The 21,199-nt window shown below is 40.3% G+C and overlaps 1 protein-coding gene across 1 annotated transcript; it reads right to left on the bottom strand.

Moving 5' to 3' along the window:
* Positions 1-18,503: 18,503 nt before the first annotated feature.
* Positions 18,504-20,870, bottom strand: LOC138401871 (disintegrin and metalloproteinase domain-containing protein 1b-like). The gene has a single exon (XM_069497504.1). The coding sequence runs from the start codon at positions 20,868-20,870 to the stop codon at positions 18,504-18,506; it is 2,367 nt and encodes a 788-aa protein (XP_069353605.1).
* Positions 20,871-21,199: the final 329 nt, after the last annotated feature.

Here is a 21,199-nt window from a genome sequence, read left to right as displayed (position 1 = left end):
ATTTTGAGTTTGCCCTAATATTTAAATTAAGTGAGTTACACAAACAAATAATAGAAGAGGCAAGTGGCTGTGCACTAAGGTGGTTGCTTTCTAGTCATGTGTAGTTTAGAAGTAGGTTTTGAAAGAAGTGAAGGAAGTGGATTGGTTGGAGAGGGAGAGGAAATACTGGCACTTCTGCTACGTATTGCAAAAGTGATTGCTTGAATACTTTCTTTTAATAGTGCCCTGGTCCTAGTCAGTTCCCTTACGATACGATTAGATTCTTGGCTTTAGGACCCTGACAATAATCTACAAAATAAACTAGGTATAGTTCTGCCATATTTCAGAAGTTACAAAAACCCACAGTCGACACTGATGTGGAAAACCAAAAGGCTCACCCTGAATATTGGATGGAGGTGAAGTGGAAGGGGCATGTTACGTGAGTGTCCACACGACTCAATTTCGCAACGGGAGTGAGGAGGAAGAACAGTGGCATGGTCTGCTAAGGCAATTAATATATACACTCCCCATTTTTCTCCTAACATCATTAAGCCAGTGAGGCTGCAGTTTCACTGACCTCTTTGCTACGCCTGGTACACATCAGCATGTTCCTGCCTCAAGGTCTTTGCACTGACTTTCTCCCTCTAAAACGTTTTTCTTCAAGATACCCACATGGCTGACTCCTTCGCTTCCCTCAAGTGTTTGCTCAAATGTCAGCCTTCTACCAAGGCCTATCCTGATCATCCTTTTAAAAATTGCTTCTCCCTGATACTTCTTTGCTTTCCATTTCCCCTCCCTCTGTAATTTTTTTCTCCATAGTACTTTTCAAGTTGTTACATACTATGTAATTTGCTGATTTATTATCTATTTCCCATGAGGGCTGGTTTTTTTTTTTTTTTTTTTGTCTGTTTTGTTTGCTATGGTATATCTCTAAGTACCTAGAACAGTGTCTGGCACCTAGGAGGTGCTCAGTAAAGATAAAAATAAAAAATATAAACTTTTGTAACTGATGATACCTGCCATTTAGTCCATCCCTAAATAACTGGGGATTTAACCATGTCAATGCAGTCTTTTTTACATTATTAACTGAAGAAAATGGGTGCCCTTTGCAGAGTTTTAAGATTAGGAAGCAAAAAGAAGTCAGAAGGAACCAAATCAGGACTGTAAGATGGATGCCTAATGATTTCCCATTGAAACACTTGCAAAGTTGCTCATTTGATGAGAGGAATACAGGAGTATTATAGTGGAGAAAGACCCTATGTGAAGCTTTCCTGGGCATTTTTCTGCTTTAAAGGTTTGGCTAACTTTCTCAAAACATTCTCATAATAAACAGATATTATTATTCTTTGGCCCTCCAGAAAGACAACTTCAGAATGCCTTGAGTGTTCCAAAAAACTTTTGCCATGACCTTTGTTCTTGACCAGTGAACTTTTACCTTGTACCACTTCCACCTCTTGGTAGCCATTTGCTTTGATTGTGTCTTCAGGATCATACTGATAAAGCCATGTTTTATCTGTTACAATTTTTTGAAGACATGCTTCAGGATCTTGATCCTACTGTATCTTTTGGATAATTCATTCTAGAATCTTGTTTGGGACCAATGCCACGATCCCTGACTTAGATCTTGCAGATTTCACCATCTTTTCTCCTTATAAAAATAAATATTCTAATTATCACTAGTTTTCTGGCAAGTTTCCCATTTTTGCATGAACTGTCAGATTTCTTTCAGTCGTTTATTGGGTTAACCTGCAAGTTTTATCAAAATTCTGGAGTATAATTTATTCAGGCCACGAGTGGGAGATTTATTTAGAGCAGTCAGGTACTCTCTTACAATCTTTATCTTCAATTCCCTCTTAACAATGTTTATTTTATACTTTATGTTCTGAGTATTATTTTCAGTAGGCAAGACAGAAACATACTATCCATTAATTCTTACACCACGAATGTAGTGATGTCCCAACAATGGGACATTTCCTTCCTTCCTTTTATCCCAAACTTCATTTTTTGGCAATAGCTTTATTGAGATATGCTTCACATACTATACTAATCATCCTTTTAAAGAATACAGTTCAGTGGTTTTTAGTATATTTACTGAGTTGTGCAACCATCATCACTATCAAATTTTAGAACATTTTTCTCACCCCAAAAAGGACAAACCCCATGCCCATTAATAGTCATTCCCCATTCTTTCCCAAACTACCCTCCTAGCCTCAGGCAACCACTAATCTACTTTCTATCTCTATAGATTTGTCTACTTTGGACATGTCATATGAATGGCATCATACAATATGTGGTCTTTGTTGACTGTCTTCTTTTTACTTTGCGTAATGTTTTCAGGGTTTATCCATGTTGTAGCATATCTCAGTACTTTCCTTTTTATTGGTGATTATGTGGAAGTACTATATTTATCCATTTGCTAGTTCTTGGACATTTGGATTATTTCTACTTTTTTATGAATAATGCTGCTATGAACATTTGTATCCAAGTTTTTATGTAGATATGTTTTTATGTCTCCTCCTACGGGCTGAGTAATACGGTAATTATATGCTTAACCTGTTGAGGAACTGCCAAAGTAGCTGCACTATTTTACATTCTCATCAGCAGTGTAGGAGGGTTTCTGTTTCTCCACATCTTCACCAATATTTACTGTCATCTATCTTTTGGATTGTAGTCATCCTAGTGGATATGACATAGTATCTCATTGTGATTTTGATTTGTATTTCTCTGATGGCTATGATGGTAAACATTTTTTTATGTGCTATTGGTCATTTGTATATTTTTTTGAGAAATTTCTGCTTAAAAGCTTTGCCCATTTTAAAATTGAGTCTTTTATTAAAAGCTTTGCCCATTGTAAAATTTATCTTTTATAACTGAGTTGTAAGAATTCTTTAAATATTCTACATACGAGTGCCTTATCAGATACATGGTTTACAAATATTTTCTCCCATTCTGTGGGTTGTCTTTTCATCTTTAATTTTTAAATTAAAAAAATTTTTGTACTGGCTTCAAGCAGTCCTCTTGTCTTGACCTCCCAACTACGGGGATTACAAGACTGAGCCACCAGGCCTGGCTTTTCACCTTCTTGATGGGATCCTTTGAAGCACAAATTTTTTTAATTTTGAAGATGACCAGTTTATTTACCTATTTTTGTCTTTTGCTGCTTGTGATTTCGGTGTCATATGTAAGAAACCATTGCCTAATCTCAAAGACCTATGCTATTCTCTTTAGCACTAAATATATGCTCTCTTTTCTATGTCTGAATTGATCAAACAGCTCCCTTGATATCAAATTAATTTTTCAAATTATCTTTCCCTGTTCTTCCGCTAACCAGCTCCCTGGTTAGGTTACTGCAGTGGTTAAGAGTGAGAACTCTCAAGCCAGACTGTTTAGTTTGAATGTTGGCATTACCACATGATAACCCTGTAATCTTAGGGAGTGACAACTTTTTTTTCTTTTTTTTTGAGACAGAGTCTCACTTTGTTGCCCAGGCTAGAGTGAGTGCTGTGGCGTCAGCCTAGCTCACAGCAACCTCTAACTCCTGGGCTTAAGGGATCCTACTGCCTCAGCCTCCCGAGTAGCTGGGACTGCAGGCATGCACCACCATGCCCGGCTAATTTTTTTCTATATATATTTTAGTTGGCCAGATAATTTCTTTCTATTTTTAGTAGAGACGGGGGTCTCGCTCTTGCTCAGGCTGGTCTCGAACTCCTGACCTCGAGCGATCCACCTGCCTCGGCCTCCCAGAGTGCTAGAATTACAGGCGTGAGCCACCGCGCCTGGCCGTGAGTGACAACTTTTAAAGCCTCAGTTTCTTCATCCGCAGAATGAGAATACTACTGCTTCTTACCTCAAAGTTTATGTTAAGAAAATTCTTAGCATTAGGGCCTTATACATCAAAAGCACTTTGATAATTGGCAGCTATTATTTCCAGAAATCTTCTTTAAGTATTTGTAGAAAACGTTTTCCTTAAAATATTTTTCTAGATGAGTGTAATTCTTTTTTTTTTTTTTTTTTTTTTTTTGAGACAGTCTCACTCTGTTGCCCAGGCTAGAGTGCCATGATCAGCTAGATGAAAGATAAATGGTTACATAAATGAGTGTTCTTCCTTCTGCTTTCTCTTTCCTCCAACACTTGCTCAAGTTTTACAGTTTCTTCCAAATCCTGTTTGAATGCCACTCTGTGTAGCTAGATTATTGCTGTGTGCAGATCATTTGAGTTTTTGGTATTGAAGCCATTTTTCTTACTATATTTTAAGCTCCTGGAAGTCTGGATTTGTATCTTATTTACCTTTATATTTTCCATAACACACTGCTTTGCACAAAGTTGATATTTAAAACATCAATATATTAAATGAATAATGTAATAATGTTATATTTCTGGTAGAATTTTGGATTCAGAATATTTAAGAAGATGTCAGTATTAAATATGACAAACAATAACAACTTCTTAGCTTTTCACTACTACTAGTAAAACTTTATTGATACACTCTCTTTGCCATCCCAAGCTTTTGTTTTTAAACATGCTAGAGTGCAGTGGTGTCATCATAGCTCACTGCAACCTCAGCCTCCTGAGCTAAGGTAGTCCCCCTGCCTTGGCCTCCCAAGTAGCTGGGACTACAGGCATGTACCACCATGCCCAGCGAATTTTTCTATACTGTGTAGAGACAGGATCTCACTACATTGCTCAGGCTGGTCTCAAACTCCTGGCTCAAGTGATCCTCTCACCTCAGCCTCCCAAAGTGCTAGGATTACAGGCAAAGTGTTTTTGTTGTTGTTTCAACAGTAAATTTGGTAATTTTTACTATGTGACAGAGTCTCTCTCTGTTGCCCAAGATAGAGTGCAGTGGTGTCATCCTAGCTCACTGCAACCTCAAATTCCCAGCCTCAAATGATCCTCCTGCCTCAGCCTCCCGAGTAGCTGGGATGTTTCAATTTGTTTGTGCTGTCATTTGACACAGACTTTTTAAAAACTTTAATATGTTGAATTTTTTTCATTATTTCTTTTAGAGCTTTTTGTTTTTTTTAGGAAAATTTTCTCTAACCAGAGATTGAAGACATTTTCCTATATAATCTAAAAAGAACTTTTATTGTTTTTACCTTTCACATTTAGGTTTTTAAACCACCTGGAACTGATTTTTTTCTTTTTCTTTTTCTTTTTCTTTTCTTTTTTTTTTTAATAGAGACAGGGGTCTCACTCTTGCTCAGGCTAGTCTTGGAACTCCTAAGCTCAAGCAATCCTCCTGCGTCAGCCTCCCAGAGTGCTAGGATTATAGGAATGAGCTACTGTGCCCAGCCCTGGAACTGATTTTTTGAGTGTAGTGTGAGATATAAAGTAGGGGTCCAATTTCATTCGTTTCCCATATAGATAACCAATTCTTTTAGCATCATATTTGGAAAAGACTACCCTTTTCCTTCTGATTGAAAAAGCCACTTTTGTCATACATCAGAGGTCTGCATATATGGTTGGATTTGTTTTGGGCTCTCTGTTTCTTTCTGTTCATCTATTTGTCCATCATTGTACTAGTACTAGGGTATCTTCACTCCAGCTTTATATTAAGTCTGTGATGGGGTAGGCAAGTTCTCCTCTTTCTTTTTCTTCAACAGTGTCTTGGTTTCTTGATATTTTATATTTCTACATCAGATTTAGAGTCAGCTTGTCAAGTTCCACAGGAAACTTAGTTTAGATTTAATTGAGATTGTATTTAATCTGTAGATCAATTTAGGGAGAACTGACATTTTTATGGTATTACATCTTACAATCCATGAGAATGATGTATTGCTTCACTTTAAATCTTCTTTAGTGTCTCTCGGTAAACGTTTTGTAATTTTCTACATAGCAAGAACAAAACTATTTTTAGGTAAGTGGAAATGAGGAGGCCAAAAGGAAAAGGATAATAGAAAGTAAGAGGACAAACTTCACCAGTGTGGTCAGAAATTGCAAGGCAACATATACAGTTCATACTGATATTTTTTAGTATGACTGACTCTTTACCTTGACATTTTATTATTGTGAAAACTTATTTTCATCTTCATTAAGTCCTCAACCACATCTATAAACACTCAGCAGATCATCTTATTTCTTATTTTTAGAATATATTGGGTGTGCAACTAAAGCACCTCAATTGTGCATTTGTGGTATGTCTCTACCACAAAATTTTTCGTCTGCCCATCCATTTTTTTGACCTTAAAGCTAAGAAAAGAATGTTTTTGTGAGTAAGAAGATCCAGTGCTAATCCATCCATGAATATTCTGATTCTAGGACAGTTGGGATAGCTATGATTATAGATTTTCTTTTACTATCTGAAGTCTTCCTTTACATTCCCCACAGTCAATCAGTGGCATAGGCCCAAGGAAAATGCTGCCCAGTTTTCTACTGGGACCATAAAATGGAAAAATAACTCATTTTTATGTTCTCTGAGCTACATCACTTATGAAATGAGCATTTGGTTGCTTTGACAGGTAAGGCCACTCTTTTGTCTGAGCTTCTCTGACCTGTTCCTGGGAATTTGGTGGCCCACTGAGACATTTCTCTGTGGAACTTCAGCACCTAATAAGGACATCATCTGCTATAACCTACAAGCAGTTGGAAAGGTGAGTGGTACTAGACTGTATCTACACCTTGTAAGAAAGGCTCACTCAGGTCTAAATAGGAAGTGAAGATGATTCTTCCTGGGAAGTAGAGCCCCATTTGGTTGTTGTTACACTTTGAAACAATAGCTTTTATCATTTTTCCATATCAAAAAAACCCACTATTTATTATAGAAAATTTGGGGCCAGGCATAGTGGCTCACACCTATAATCCCAGCGCTTTGGGAAGCTGAGGTGAGAGGATTGCTTGAGGCCAGGAGTTCGAGACCAGCCTGGGGAACATAATGAGACCCTTCCTGTCTCTACAAGAAGTTTAAAAATTAGCTGGGCATGGTGGTGCATTGCCTGTAGTCCTGGCTACTTGGGAAGCTGAGTGGGGAGGATCACTTGAGCCCAGGAGTTTGAAATTGAGTTGCAGTAAGCTATGATAATGCCACTACACTCTAGTATGGGCAACAGAGCAAGACCGTATCACTAAAAAAAAAAAAAAATTCAGAGAAGCAGAAAGATAGATAATGTTGTTTTATATATATTATATTACATATCCTTTCAGTCTCTTTGTGATAAGTATATATATTTAAAACAAATAATACATTAATACGTTTTGTAATCTACTTTTAGTATTCAACATATTGTGACCATATTTGTAGGTGTACTGTTCTATAACATCTTTTGAAATGACTGCATGGTTTTGTGTTATAGGAATAAAATAAACATTAAGTTTTGAAAATACTGCTGGTAATTATATATGGGTTATATATCTTTCATGAATTTTACTAATGGATTTACCCGTACAGTACCATCCATATGTAATATAATGCTGCTTCTGTATTTCTGAGACGTGCAGTGTGAAAAAATAGAGGTTATGCTCACTGCTGGTTATTCCCACTGGAATTTGTTACTAGAAGGGAAATTTCTTTCAATTTAGTGGGAAAGTAATAATATGTAATTGGTGGTATAAAATCTATGCACTCATAGGTTACCTATCTTTTATGAGTTTAAAATGTCTTAGAAACATACTTAGCTCAATCCTGCTGATAACCTCATGAAGTAAATAAAGTTAAGGCTATGTTGTTTTCTCAGATAAGGAAATAATATTGTAGTCTTTGACATAAAAAAAGTCTACATTACAGTGCTGGACCTGATTAACCTTGTGATGTTGAGCCAGTACCAAATCTTTCTGAACTTCAGTTTCCTAATCTGTAAAATGGCTATTAATAACATATACCTTGTGATTGGTACAGATGTGGTTAATGTTACTTTGGGGGTTTTTTACAACTTTATTGAGCTATATTTATAATAAACTACATATATGTAAGATATACAATTTGATCAGTTTTTACATATGTATTTCCCTGTGAAATCATCTCCACAATCAAGATAGCAAATGTTCCTGTTTCCATCCTCCTCCACCTGGCCAAAATCATTTCAAGTGTGTTTTCCTTTACTTCAGTGAGCATATGTATTATAATAGCTGCCTTTAAAAATACTTTTTGGGCATGTCCAATATTTGGCTCATTTCTAGGCTGGTGTCTGTTGATTGTCTCTTCCCATGACAATGTGTCACATTTTCCTGTTCTTTCTATATCAGGTAATTTAGGATTGCACCTTAGATGTCAGGAATACTATGTTACAAAGACTCTGGGCCCTTTTGTAATTGTGGAGATTGCTAATGTTTTAATTTACCACGCAATCAGCCTGATTAGGCTTCAAATAGAAATTTTGTCTCAATATCAGTGGGCACTGGTTCAAATCTCAGTTTAGTTCTATAAGCCTTGGGTATGCTGGTTTGGGACTGTGACTTGTGTGGATTAATACACAGAATTATGGCATCTCCTTTTCTGGCTCCCTCACTTTTGGGATTCCTTCCATACTTTCCTGACCAAGAGGGTCCTTTTCTCATCTCTGTGGCCTGAAGATAGATTTCTATTAGAGTTTTCTATTAGAGTTTCATTAAGCAGCACCGTGACTGGGTGCACACTTAAGGCCAAGCTAAAAGAGAGAAGAAAAAAAGTTTGGGAAGCTTGCTTCTGTTTAGTTCCCTTTTCCAAGTTTGACTTCTTTCCCCTATCTACCTGCTTTTGTTTATTTTTCAGAGTCCTCCAGTAGTTATTTTTTATATTTTTCCTAGAGTTCTTATTTGTAATCACTAGGAGGGATGGTCTAGAAAGAGCTTAAAAATGCTAGCTTATTTTGTTTGTTTGATTTTTTTAAATTGTGATAAAATATACATAATATAAAATTTACTGTTTTAACCATTTAGAAATTCTTTTATTCCTTTTTTTTTTTTTTGACACAAAATCTTGCTCTTTTGCCCTGGCTAGAGTGCCATGGCATCAGCCTAGCTCACAGCAACCTCAAACTCCTGGGCTTAAGCAGTCCTTCTGCCTCAGCCTCCCGAGTAGCTGGGACTACTACAGGCATGCGCCGCCATGCCTGGCAAATTTTTTCTATATATTTTTAGTTGTCCGGATAATTTCTTTCTATTTTTTAGTAGAGACGGGATCTCGCTCTTGCTCAGGCTGGTCTGGAACTCCTGACCTCGAGCGATCCTCCCACCTTGGCCTCCCAGAATGATGGGATTACAGGCGTGAGCCACCCCGCCCAGCCAGAAATTTTTAATTATGGTTAAAAACACATAACAGAAAATTTACAATCTTAACCATTTTTAAACTCTTTTTTTATTTTGAGACAGGGTCTTGCTGTGTCACCCAGGGTGGACTATAGTGGCATGATCACTGTGGCCTTGAACTCCTAAATTCAAGTGATCCTGCTGCCTCAGCATCCAGGGTAGCTGTGACTATAGGTACATGCTCAGCCAATTATTTTTATTATTATTATTATTATTTTTTTTTTTTTTTTTGAGACAGAGTCTCGCTTTGTTGCCCGGGCTAGAGTGAGTGCCGTGGCGTCAGCCTAGCTCACAGCAACCTCAAACTCCTGGGCTTAAGCGATCCTACCGCCTCAGCCTCCCGGGTAGCTGGGACTACAGGCATGCGCCACCATGCCCGGCTAATTTTTTCTATATATATTTTAGTTGTCCATATAATTTCTTTCTATTTTTTTTAGTAGAGACAGGGTCTCGCTCTTGCTCAGGCTGGTCTCGAACTCCTGACCTTGAGCGATCCACCCGCCTCGGCCTCCCAGAGTGCTAGGATTACAGGTGTGAGCCACCGCGCCCAGCCTATTATTTTTTTTAAGAGATAGGGTCTTACTGTGTTCCCTAGGCTGGTCTCAAACTCCTGGCCTCCAGCAATTCTCCCACCTCAGCCTCCCAAAGTGCTGGGATTATAGGAGTGAGCCACTGTGCCTGGCCCCATTAATCTATTGATGGACACTTAGGTGGATTCCATATCTTGGCTATTATGAATGATGAATCCAGGTGTTTTTAAAGTTCTTATTCTCCCATGTATCTCCTTCCACAGCCTCTTTGCCAGGCTTTTGGTTCTCTCTGCTCTTTGACCCATTTGTCCCTTGCCCTAAGATGCTATGGTGGTATATTTACCTTTAAGTGCTTTTGACAAATGCTGCTTTGGAGGCCACTCCTGCTCTGAGAAAATTCCAAGGCGGGTGAAATAAAAGCGAGCCTCCCTGTGTTGATCCTGCAGGGTGACATCACACAGGTCAAAACACACAACCATGATTATTTGAGAATAAGGTCCATATTGACCCCTCTGGCACCAGCAACCTGCACCAGGAATGCAGACTGCTATCCCCAATGCAGCTGCTATCCCCACAGTGAGGGGGGTGATAAGGCAAGTAAGTTAAAATGTCACAACACTCTCTTACCATAATTTACCAGCATCTTCATATGTCATGAATTCTAAGAAAAAATCAAAAACCAAAATTTACTAGTGTCTTTCTTCATAAGCATTCCCCTAATTTTTGTAAAATTTTGATTAGGTTCCAAGAGTGCCAAAAAAGTTGATTTTGACAGTTTTTTCCCCAACTTAATTGTTGCTTTGGTGGAAGGATATATTTTTGGAGTTCTGTCCTCCATCATTTTCTGTGATGTTACTCAATTTGTTTGTTTATTTATTTAGACAGGGTCTCACTGTGTCACCCAGGCTGGAGTGCAGTGGTGCAGTCATAGCTTACTGCATCCTTAAACACCTGGGCTCAAGGAGCCCTGCCTCAGCCTCCTGAGTAGCTGGGATTATAGGCGTGCACCAACTCGCCTGGCTAAGTTTTCTATTTTTTGTAGAGATGGAGTCTCACTCTTGCTCAGGCTGGTCTTGAACTCCTGACCTCAAGCAATCCTGCCACCTTGGGCTCCCAGAATGCTCGGATTACAGGCATGACCCACTGTGCACAGCCAAGAGAAACCTTTTATAGTGGTAAAAAAGGGCAGTAAGTATATCAGGAAGATGTAACAGTTGTAAAATACACACCTAACATCAGAGCCCCACCATATATGAAGTAAAAACTGAGAGAAGTGAGGAGAGAGACAATCAACAATAATATTTGTGGACTTAAATATTCCACTTTCAGTAAGGGATAGAATAGCTAGGCAGAAAATCAACAGGATATAGAGTGTTATAGCCTAAGATGCGAGAAATGACCACCTAAAGACCGAATTGAGCCAAATTAGGAGTCTTTATTAGCTGGCCAGCGACCACCCCCTGTTCTGGGAAAGTCCAGAGACAGAGAATGGCCCCAAGCTTAAAGTGAGCAGGGGTTATATACCTTCACCACTAACAATACTAACAATACACATATGGCTAAAAAAAATGTTGATTACAGTAATTCATAAGCAAGCAAACTTACAGAAGCAGATAGCATCCATTAAATCAAGGAACATTTCCTTATGGAACATCCAAGGAACATTTTCCCAAGGAACTGCCAAGTGTAGTACAATGTAACTATACACCTAATGATTTTAAACAATCACTTACAAATTAATCACTGTATAAATTTTTTTTAACTTTACACAACAGTGAGTCCGTACACAAGATGGCTGCACTAGCCTGCATACAAGATGGCCTCACTGTGGCTCACAGAGCTATACTGATTACTGTGCCTCATCACATAGAGGACTTGAACAACACTGTTAACCAAATAGACATAACAGATACCTATTGAACATTCTACCCAACAACAGCAGAATACCCTGGCCCAGTGGGCTTCACTGGTAAATTCTACTAAATGCTTAAAGAAAAATGAACAACAAGCCAGACACAGTACACACCTACAGTCCCAGCTACTTGAGAGGCTGAGGCAGGAAGATTGTTTTAGGCCAGGCTGGGAAACATAGTTAGACCCCATCTCTAAGAAAAAAATTTTTTTGAGCGAGGATCCTCCTCTATCACCCAGGCTGGAGTGCAGTGGCACAATCATCTCACTGAAGCCTCAAACTCCAGGGCTCAAGTGATCCTCTTGCCTCAGCCTCCGAGTAGCTAGGACTATAGGCACACACCACCACACCTGGCTAATTTTTCTATTTTTTGTAGAGACAGGATCTCATCATGTTGCCCAGGCTGGTCTTGAATTCCTGGACTCAAGTGATCCTTCCGCCTCGGCCTCCCAAAGTTCTGGGCTTACAGGTTTGAGCCACTGCACCACCCTAAAAATTTTTTTTTTTGGGACAGAGTCTCACTCTGTCGCCCTGGATAGAGTGCCGTGGTGTCAGCCTAGCTCACAGCAACCTCAAACTCCTGGGCTCAAGCAATCCTTCAGCCTCAGCCTCCCGAGTAACTGGGACTGCAGGCATGTACCACCATGCCCGGCTAATTTTTTCTATATATATTTTTAGCTGTCCATATAATTTCTTTCTATTTTTAGTAGAGATGGGGGTCTCACTCTTGCTCAGGCTGGTCTCGAACTCCTGACCTTGAGCTCGGCCTCCCAGAGTGCTAGGATTACAGGTGTGAGCCACTGTGCCTGGCCCTAAAATATTTTTAATTAAAAAAAAGGAAATCAATAACAAAACAAAATTTGGGAAATTCAAAAATATGTGGAAAGTTAAACAATATAATCCTAAATAACTAATGAGTCAAAGAAATCACAAGGGACGTTAGAAAATACTTTGAGATAAATGAAAGTAAGAATATGACATAACAGAGTTATAGACTAAAGCTAAAGCAGTGTTAAGAAATAAATTCAAGGACGGGCGCAGTGGCTCACGCCTATAATCCTAGCATTCTGGGAGGCCAAGGCGGGTGGATCGCTCAAGGTCAGGACTTTGAGACCAGCCTGAGCAAGAGCGAGACCCCGTCTCTACTAAAAATAGAAAGAAATTATCTGGCCAACTAAAAATATATATAGAAAAAATTAGCCGGGCATGGTGGCACTACTCGGGAGGCTGAGGCAGTAGGATCACTTCAGCCGAGGAGTTTGAGGTTGCTGTGAGCTAGGCTGACGCCACGGCACTCACTCTAGCCCGGGCAAAAGAGCAAGACTCTGTCTCAAAAAAAAAAAAAAAAAAGAAAGAAAGATTCATAGCTATTAATGCCTATATTAAAAAAGAAGAAAAATCTTAATAATCTAATCTTCCACCTTAGGAAATTAGTAGAAGAATAAACTAAAAAAACAGCAGAAGGAAGGATATAATAAAGATTAAAGGCTGGACGCAGTAGCTCATGCCTGTAATCCTAACCCTTTGAGAGGCTGAGGTGGTAAGAGCTACAGCCAGGAGTTGAAGACCAGCCTGAGCAACATAGTGAGACCCCCCTCCCCCCGTCTCTAGAAAAAAAAAATTTTTTTTTAATTAGCTGGGCATGGTGGTGTGTGTGCCTGTAGTCCCAACTCCTCTGGAAGTTGAAGTAGGTGGATCGCAGATTGAGCCCAAGAGTTTGAGACTACAGTGATCTGTGATAGTGCCACTGTACTCTAGGCCAGGAAACAGTGAGACCCTGTCTAAAAAAAAAAAAAAAGCAGAAATAAATGAAATACAAAATAGTAAGGCAAAACAGAAAATTAACAAAAGAAAATTTGATCCTTTGAAATGATCAACAAAATTGAGAGAAATTTAGCTAGACCAAGAGTAATCCTCACGGTAGCCGTACAAGGTATTTATGATTTATCCAATTTTATGACTGATAAACAGGTGCTCATGGAGTAAAAATGAGGTATTGAAAGTCACACAACTAAGAAATATGACTACAGATTCAAATCTAAATTATTATGACTTCAAAGCCCAAATGCATTGGCCAACCTCTCTTATTAACCCTAGGGTTGGCCAGTGGTATGGGAAGTGCCATCTCTGGATTCACAGTTTAGATATCTTCTTGTTGAGTGAATTGAAGTGTCAGGAGGCCTAATAGGTTCAACAAAACTATCCCTAACCCCTAATCTGGTGTCTGGGAAAATATTTTAATAATTATCTTTCATAGAGTAAAGCTGTATGAAAGAGTGGGGGTACCTTTGCAAGGCCTTAGAAGAGAGGAGCAGGTTTCCATAAATTTCCTCAGCCTCATCCATTGCTAACAGTGACAACTGTAGCTGTGAAATTACTGTCTCCCTGAACCAAACAGGGCACAGGTGGCCAAAACTTGAATTAACTCAGGCAAAAGGATTGCCTAAAGTAGAATATTGGGAGATACTTCTTACCTGGTCTGGATTTCCTAAGCATGCTTTATCAGTCATTATCTTGAGAGTCTTCAGAATTCTGCCAACAGGAATGGTGGAAATGGGAAAGTAATAATAGGAAGACAGCACAGATGGAGGTAGGACACAGAAGAAAATCCTGGATATACTCTATTCTGCTTTATATATCTACAAGTCTTTTGCTGGCAGTATTATTTCTAATGGCTAAAAACAAAACAAAATTCTGGAAACAAAATTCATGTCCATGTACAGAAAAATGGTAGAAATAACATATACTTACCAATATGCCATGGAATCCTATACATTCATGAAAAAGAATGATTTAGAATTATATAGAATGACTTCGTAAGCTTGTCACTATGCAGAGAAAAGCAAGATTCAAACAAATGTAAATAATGTGAGCTCATTTTTAAAATATTGCCCCCAAATACCTATATATAACTATATGAGCATGGAAAAGGATATGGAAAGCTGTGCCCCAGGCTCACAGTGATTTCTAAGAACAAAGGAGGTGAGAGCTACAGCCAGTGAAGGGGGTAGAAATGAAAGAAAAGAAAGTGAAAGAAACGAACACAACATTTTATTAAAGGGAGGAGCATCCAAAAAAAGGAAGCATGTAGGATACGATCCCATTTTGTAAAAGTATTTGTATTTGGGCTCTCTGAAAATAGCAAGGATTATAATTTAGAAAATAGGAAATAATGATGCTTGATGTCAGTACTTCAAGACTCCATAGGCCATGGTCTGCTGGGAGGGTTACCTTCCAGCATTCTTGTACCTCAGTCCTCTACGTGGACCGCCTTAAGCAAAGCCTAGGGCCCCAACTTCTAACTTTTCTCTCACCAAAATTCTTCCTTTTCAATAGTCAACATCACCGCAAACTCTGTCTGAATGTAACTTTGTCTACATTGAAGACAACTCAGCTACAAATTGAGTTAAGCTGTGTAAATCCTGTTCTCACTGACTGCAGTCAATAGGACTTGAGATTTACCTTTGCATAAATAAAATCTCACTAAAAGGTTCTTCCACAAATGAAGGCAAATTTTACTTCCACCTCTAACTAAACCAAAAACTGCTGAGGCTTTCAAATGTCTACAATTTTAGTACATTATGTCACAGGTTTCAAAGACCCAGGATCTATCTCATAGCTAGGGTCAAGATCAAAGTATTTTTAGAGGCTTCCCAGCAGCCTCTAGAAATAGAAAGATTTTTCATAACAGGATATGAGGTGGTTGAGTGTGCATATTTATTGGGGAGGGTTATAGAAGATTTTTTCTCTATTGCCCAGTAGTTACCTGGAGCCATATTACATATACAATGGGCATGTGATAAAATACATCAAAAATATTGAAGGCTTTATGTTTAGAAGCAGGGTGAAACTTATTTTACAGTTGTTTACATTTTGCATTTTCATTAGTGAAGGAAGACAGCTTTTTTTTCTTTTCAGAAAACACTTCAGTGAGACTTTTTTTTTTTTTTTTTTCTTTGAGACAGAGTCTCACTCTGTTGCCCAGGCTAGAGTGAGTGCCGTGGCGTCAGCCTAGCTCACAGCAACCTCAAACTCCTGAGCTCAAGCGATCCTCCTGTCTCAGCCTCCCGAGTGGCTGGGACTACAGGCATGCACCACCATGCCCGGCTAATTTTTTCTATATATATTTTTTAGCTGTCCATATAATTTCTTTCTATTTTTAGTAGAGATGGGGTCTCGCTCTTGCTCAGGCTGGTCTCAAACTCCTGAGCTCAAACGATCCGCCCACCTCGGCCTCCCAGAGTGCTAGGATTACAGGCGTGAGCCACCGCGCCCGGCCCCAGTGAGACTTTTGACATACAACAAAATGAAAAGCTTCTATTCAGTAATGAAGTTTAGGTAAACAAGAAGCTAAACTTTTTTCAAATCAATGTAACACTTTGTTTTCATTGTACATAGAATTACGTACATCCGGGGTTATGATGGTGTGATCTGGGTTTTCAGTAAATTTTTTTTTTTTAATTATTTTTCCCTCTCACTGAGTCAAATGGAGCATGACTCCAGATTGGGGGGACATTCCAACAGGCATTCCTGAAGGGACAAGAAAAGATGTCAGGTTGGGGCCAAGCCGAGACATAGTCGATCCATGTCCCCTGGGGAAGAGCATGACCCCTGGACTCCAGGATCATTAATATCTGCACCATCCCAATGTGTTGTCTTTTCTACATTATAATTTTCCTTTGTTCCCACATGTCTTGATAAAAATCTAGAGCCTGGACTTGGCTGTGCTTTGGCGAAGTAGGGAAGGGCCTGGATCTCTGCTGGCCTGAGAGAGGGTAAGAGTGGCCCAAAGAAGGCAGGTAAAGGATGACAAGAATTCACCACTAGTGTCTCTTGGGGCAGCACCTGTTTGGTCACAGGGTACTACCAACACAGATTACTGGGACATGTAAGCATTCCCCATAATCCCCCAAACATACCTCCTACAGGCAGTCAGACACAGTGCAGAACAGACTGTTGTCATGCTAGCTTTACAGAGAACTCTGACTCTTGAACCTGGAGATTTAAGATCCCAATTTACAAGTACCTGCTCAGTCCCGCTCATGTTAAAACTTATCCCTCCCTGCCATAGTCTGTCCTAATGGGCTTCAACCTTCTATGGCTAGAGTTTGGGGTTTTAGTAACATTTTACAACTAACTTCATGAGATTTTCAAAATTAACAATATTGCATCTGAGCAAGGTTTTGGTTGTGCAATGGCTATCAACTGGCAAGAGGCATTCTGCCCAAGGCACAAATCTTGCCCCATTTTTAAGGTTGGATTTGGTTAAATCATGCACTTGGACAATGTTTATTGAGCATCTACAATGAGATAGGCCCACAGAACTGAATAATGATGCCAACTTGCCACTCCAGGCTGTCAGGATGTGCTAGAGGAAAAGACACTTTAATCTATAATGACTACACAATGCAGTTGGTTCACCATAGAGATCAGTATCCATTTGTAAGGCTTTGTTTCATTAGAGTCACTGAGGAAGAAGCTGTGTTCTAGGCAATGAAGGTCATATCAAATGTCTTCCCTGTCACTTTGTTTTTTTTTACTGAAAGAGAAGACTCTTGAGGCAGTGGAGAGCATAGATTCAGCCATACCTAGGGAAAGATACAGTTCCACCACTTACTAGCTAGCTCTAGAGCAAACTCTTTGGTCTCTGTTTCCTCATGTACAAGATGGAGCTTTCATTGGGAAGTTGGGAGGATTGAAATTAAGACAGTGAATGTGAAGTGTTTAACGTGGTGCCTTGGCACAGAATGAATAATGTTGTTGTTATGTTTGCTTTGTGCTCTCTTCCCGGAGCATTAACTGCCACCTCCAGAGCTCTGTTACTTGTAGCAGAGAGGTTCCTTCTGAATGTCAGTCAAGAAGTTATTAATGTAAATAAGTTTTTTTTAACAATAGAAAATATTTTAATTTGATCCATGTACTCAGCACTATGGTAGGTGCCCCTATACCGTTACAAAATCAGTATAAACAGTTTCCTAACTCTAGGTGATATTCATTGGCCCTGAGTTATCTGGGGGTGTGAAATTAATCCCAGGAAAATTATTAAAAAGGAACAAGGTCTATGAAAGCTGCCCTGGAAGAAAAAAAAAATGTTTCAGGTAAAAAAAGAGTATGGTCCTAGGAAGCACCTAGAAATACTAAGAAGTAATTATGGAATATACATACATCATGTTAAACATCTGCCAGATTTACAAAGTGGGTGAATTCAATGCTGGTCTCTTCACTCAGGGGCAATCAGGGTCTTCTCGCTTACCAGATATAGCTCCCTGCCCATAGAGCCCCAGAACTAAGTGACCTCAATAATTACACCACACAGAACCTGAAGAGATGTCTAATATGAATAGGGTTTTATTTATTCTTGGATTTAAAAACCCTTCCTTTCATGAATGCACATTTATAGGGCAAGTTAGAGTAATCAACCACATAAACAGCTGTCCTCACATCATAAGTAGTTGTTTCTTAAAATGAAAATCCCAGTGGTAGTAATAAATTCAAGTATGTGTAGTTCTGCATGTCAGACAACTTAATGAAAGATAGCATGTACTGAAAACCAGTTTCTGGTGACTGAAAAAATAGGCCCCAAGAATTAAGGACATTAACGTCCAGCGATGCATTTTAAGAGTTGAATGAAATGTGAAAAAGCAAAAGATACTAACACATTGAGTATATTAAATAAATACAAACTTAATTGCTAAAGCGAATAATAAAAGTGGAAGAATTCCTCCTTCTACATTAGTATATTTTTATAGGCTTTTAGAGTCCCAGGCAGAGCCAATGGAGTCATCTATTTCCACTTCACCTTTGCTTCACTGAACCTCTCATTCCCAATCAGCGCTTGAGGAGTTTGACGTAGTTGGCTTCTCTTAGGCCTCCTCTTCTTCTCCTTCTTCCTCTTCCTCTTCCTCTTCCTCTTCTTCTCCTTCTCCTTCTTCTCCTTCTTCTCCTGCCTCTTCTTCCACAGCAGCCTCTTCTGGGGCTGGTGGTGGGGCGGGTGGTGGGGCGGGTGGTGGGGCCGGAGGAGGAGCCTCTGCGGCTTTTGGTAGTTCTTTAGAAAGGCTCATGCAGCCAATAAGCATACCTAATAGTAGGAGTATTAAAAGTACAATGGCGAATAATATAATTACATTTAGAACAAATTCATCGTCTTTAGTACTGGTAGAATTTTGAGGTCCCCCTTGTGGGGGCTTTGGGGGCGGTGGTTCAGCTGCCTTACCAGGAGGGCCACTGTCCACACTGCCCCCATTTCCTACAGTTGCGCAGTCAGGTGGGGCATACCCAGGGATACAGTGACAGTGCCCTAAATCATTACAAATTCCTTTCCCCTTACACGTTGTCTCTGGATTACACTCAAGCGCGACCGAGGTATAATCCGTGCAAGAGGAATTCACGCAGACTTTGTGTGGAGCACAGTAAGTGCCAGTTAACACATCACCTTCATCAGGGATGTCAACATCGGTAAAGGCATCTAAGCTCCAGCACCACTCATCTTCAAGAGGGACCTGGATCATTGTACGGTGGGATTTGGTTGTTGGTAACGATTGAATACCTGAACATACAAGTTTCCCACACAATAAATCTTCACCTGTACAACGAACATACTGATTATTTTCACGAGAACGGCCGCAGTTTCCAAACCGGTCCCCTTTTCCATTTATTAAATTGTAACAGTTCTGTGGTGCAGATTGTGCACCAGGCCCAAATACTTCCTCGCACTGAGTAGTAGGGTCCATGCACACACCTTGAAGACAAAGGTACTTGATATTACAAGTTGAGCCATCTTGCATACTCCTGTCTTCAGGGCATGAGCCAGAGGTACCATCACAATATTCTGGGAGGTCACATTGGCTCTTAACATCACGGCAAGGGAATCCCTTCTGCATAAGTTTACAGGAAATACAGCAGAGCCCTTCACTACACTCTGCCTCTTCCTTCAATTGACATTTTGAGTTACAGCATTCGTTTTGATCACAAGCAGAACCACAGTCACACTGCTCCGGTGCCTGTACCACACCATCCCCACAGCGGGGATTCCTACGCTTGCGGCCTTTGGGCCAGGGCTTGTTAAATAGGCAGGCCCCTTTGTGTTCACGAAGGAAGTGGTAGAAGTAGTCAGAACTGCAGTTGCTGAAGCCACTTTGTTTAGTGATATTTTCATGCATGAGGCAAAAGTGCTTATCCTTACACATGCAGGCCGAGTGGTCATGCTGAATACCCAGGTTGTGCCCGAGCTCATGGACCATGAGCGCTGCAAACAGGAGGACATCTTCATGGTGGAAGGATTCAACAGCTGCCGCAAAACCACTTGAGCAGGCACCATTGAGAAATGCCTGGCCCATACTCTCTCCAGGGTGGTGTCCAACGATCATGTGGGCAACATCATGCTTCACACGAGGGAAGAGCTTCTCTCGTCTCCAGCTATTGAAATTCCTGAGTGTAACCTGCAAGTCCACTGGGACCTCTATTAGATCCCGCTCAGTCCAAATCTCCATTCCAGCTAGCACCACCTCTGTGTTTATTCCCCTAGTGAAGCTGTTGGCCAGAGCAACAATGTCCACTACTCTCTGGACTGTCTCATTGATGTTACTGCCCCACATCTGGAACCGCTGGTTGTTGACCACGACAAACATCTCCACGTACTTGGTGTGTGACCACAAGTAGGACAGTGCCTGTAGATGATGAGGCTTCCTACTCCCTCGTTGCCAGCTGGTGGACACCGCTTGGCTGTCTTTGGAAGTGACACTACAGGAAACGTGCGCTTGATGTGCCATGGTGTACAACACATGTTCAAACTGCTTTGAAGAGTCCACGGGCTCAATGCCATAAGATTTTCCCTCCTTAATCAGGATGCCCCTGAGGCCTGAACAGCTGTTGACAGAAACAAAAGAACCTGGCACTCCTTCTATGTGGCCTTCATAGTGACAGTCATGTGAAATGAAAGGCAATTCTTGCCCCAGGATGCCATTGTGGTAACTGTAGACTGGAAAGTTATTCACAAAATAGTCTTTCTTCACCTTCAGGTGAACCAGGTGCTTCTGGCCTTGCATAAATAGCACATAGGATGCCTTTTCTACAGGGTCTTCACTTCCCCTGCCTGTCAGACTCTTTGGGATGACTATTTCATAGGAAGAGTAATATACCAATTCCATGTCACAGTATATGCTTGGGAAAAAAATCATCCCCAAGAGCAACATGTTCCCCAACCTGACACATGAAAGACCTTGGGCTTTCATGTTCAGAGCCAAGCCTGAGGCACTCTCCTAGCCTCATACAAAACCACAGGGGGTTTCTGTACAGCAGACAGGAAGGAGGCAGAGTCTCTCTGAGGCTGTTGCTGACATGGCCCTAGTGAATCAGTTGATGATGCAGGCCTGTGTCCAGCAGCAGCAGTTCTTCCTGACACGCAGACCCTCAAACACAGGAACTAACCCCAGATCTATGCTGGCTACATGAACAGTGTCCCCTGCCTACCTCCTGGAGTTACAGCCTTCTATCTCAGTCTCTTCCTAGTTTTTCTAATGTCTCAGTTGTCCTTCCGATAGTTTCCCTTCTCTGCGACGAC

The sequence above is a fragment of the Eulemur rufifrons genome, chromosome 21, assembly GCF_041146395.1.
Source record: "Eulemur rufifrons isolate Redbay chromosome 21, OSU_ERuf_1, whole genome shotgun sequence".
Lineage (NCBI taxonomy): Eukaryota > Metazoa > Chordata > Mammalia > Primates > Lemuridae > Eulemur > Eulemur rufifrons.
The sequence above is the reverse complement of the archived record's forward strand: the minus strand, read 5'-3'. Positions and strand labels throughout refer to the sequence as shown.

What these genes read in the sequence shown, in the direction of transcription:
- LOC138401871 (XM_069497504.1), bottom strand. Translation starts at nt 20,870, where the DNA reads ATGAAAGCCCAAGGTCTTTCATGTGTCAGGTTGGGGAACATGTTGCTC.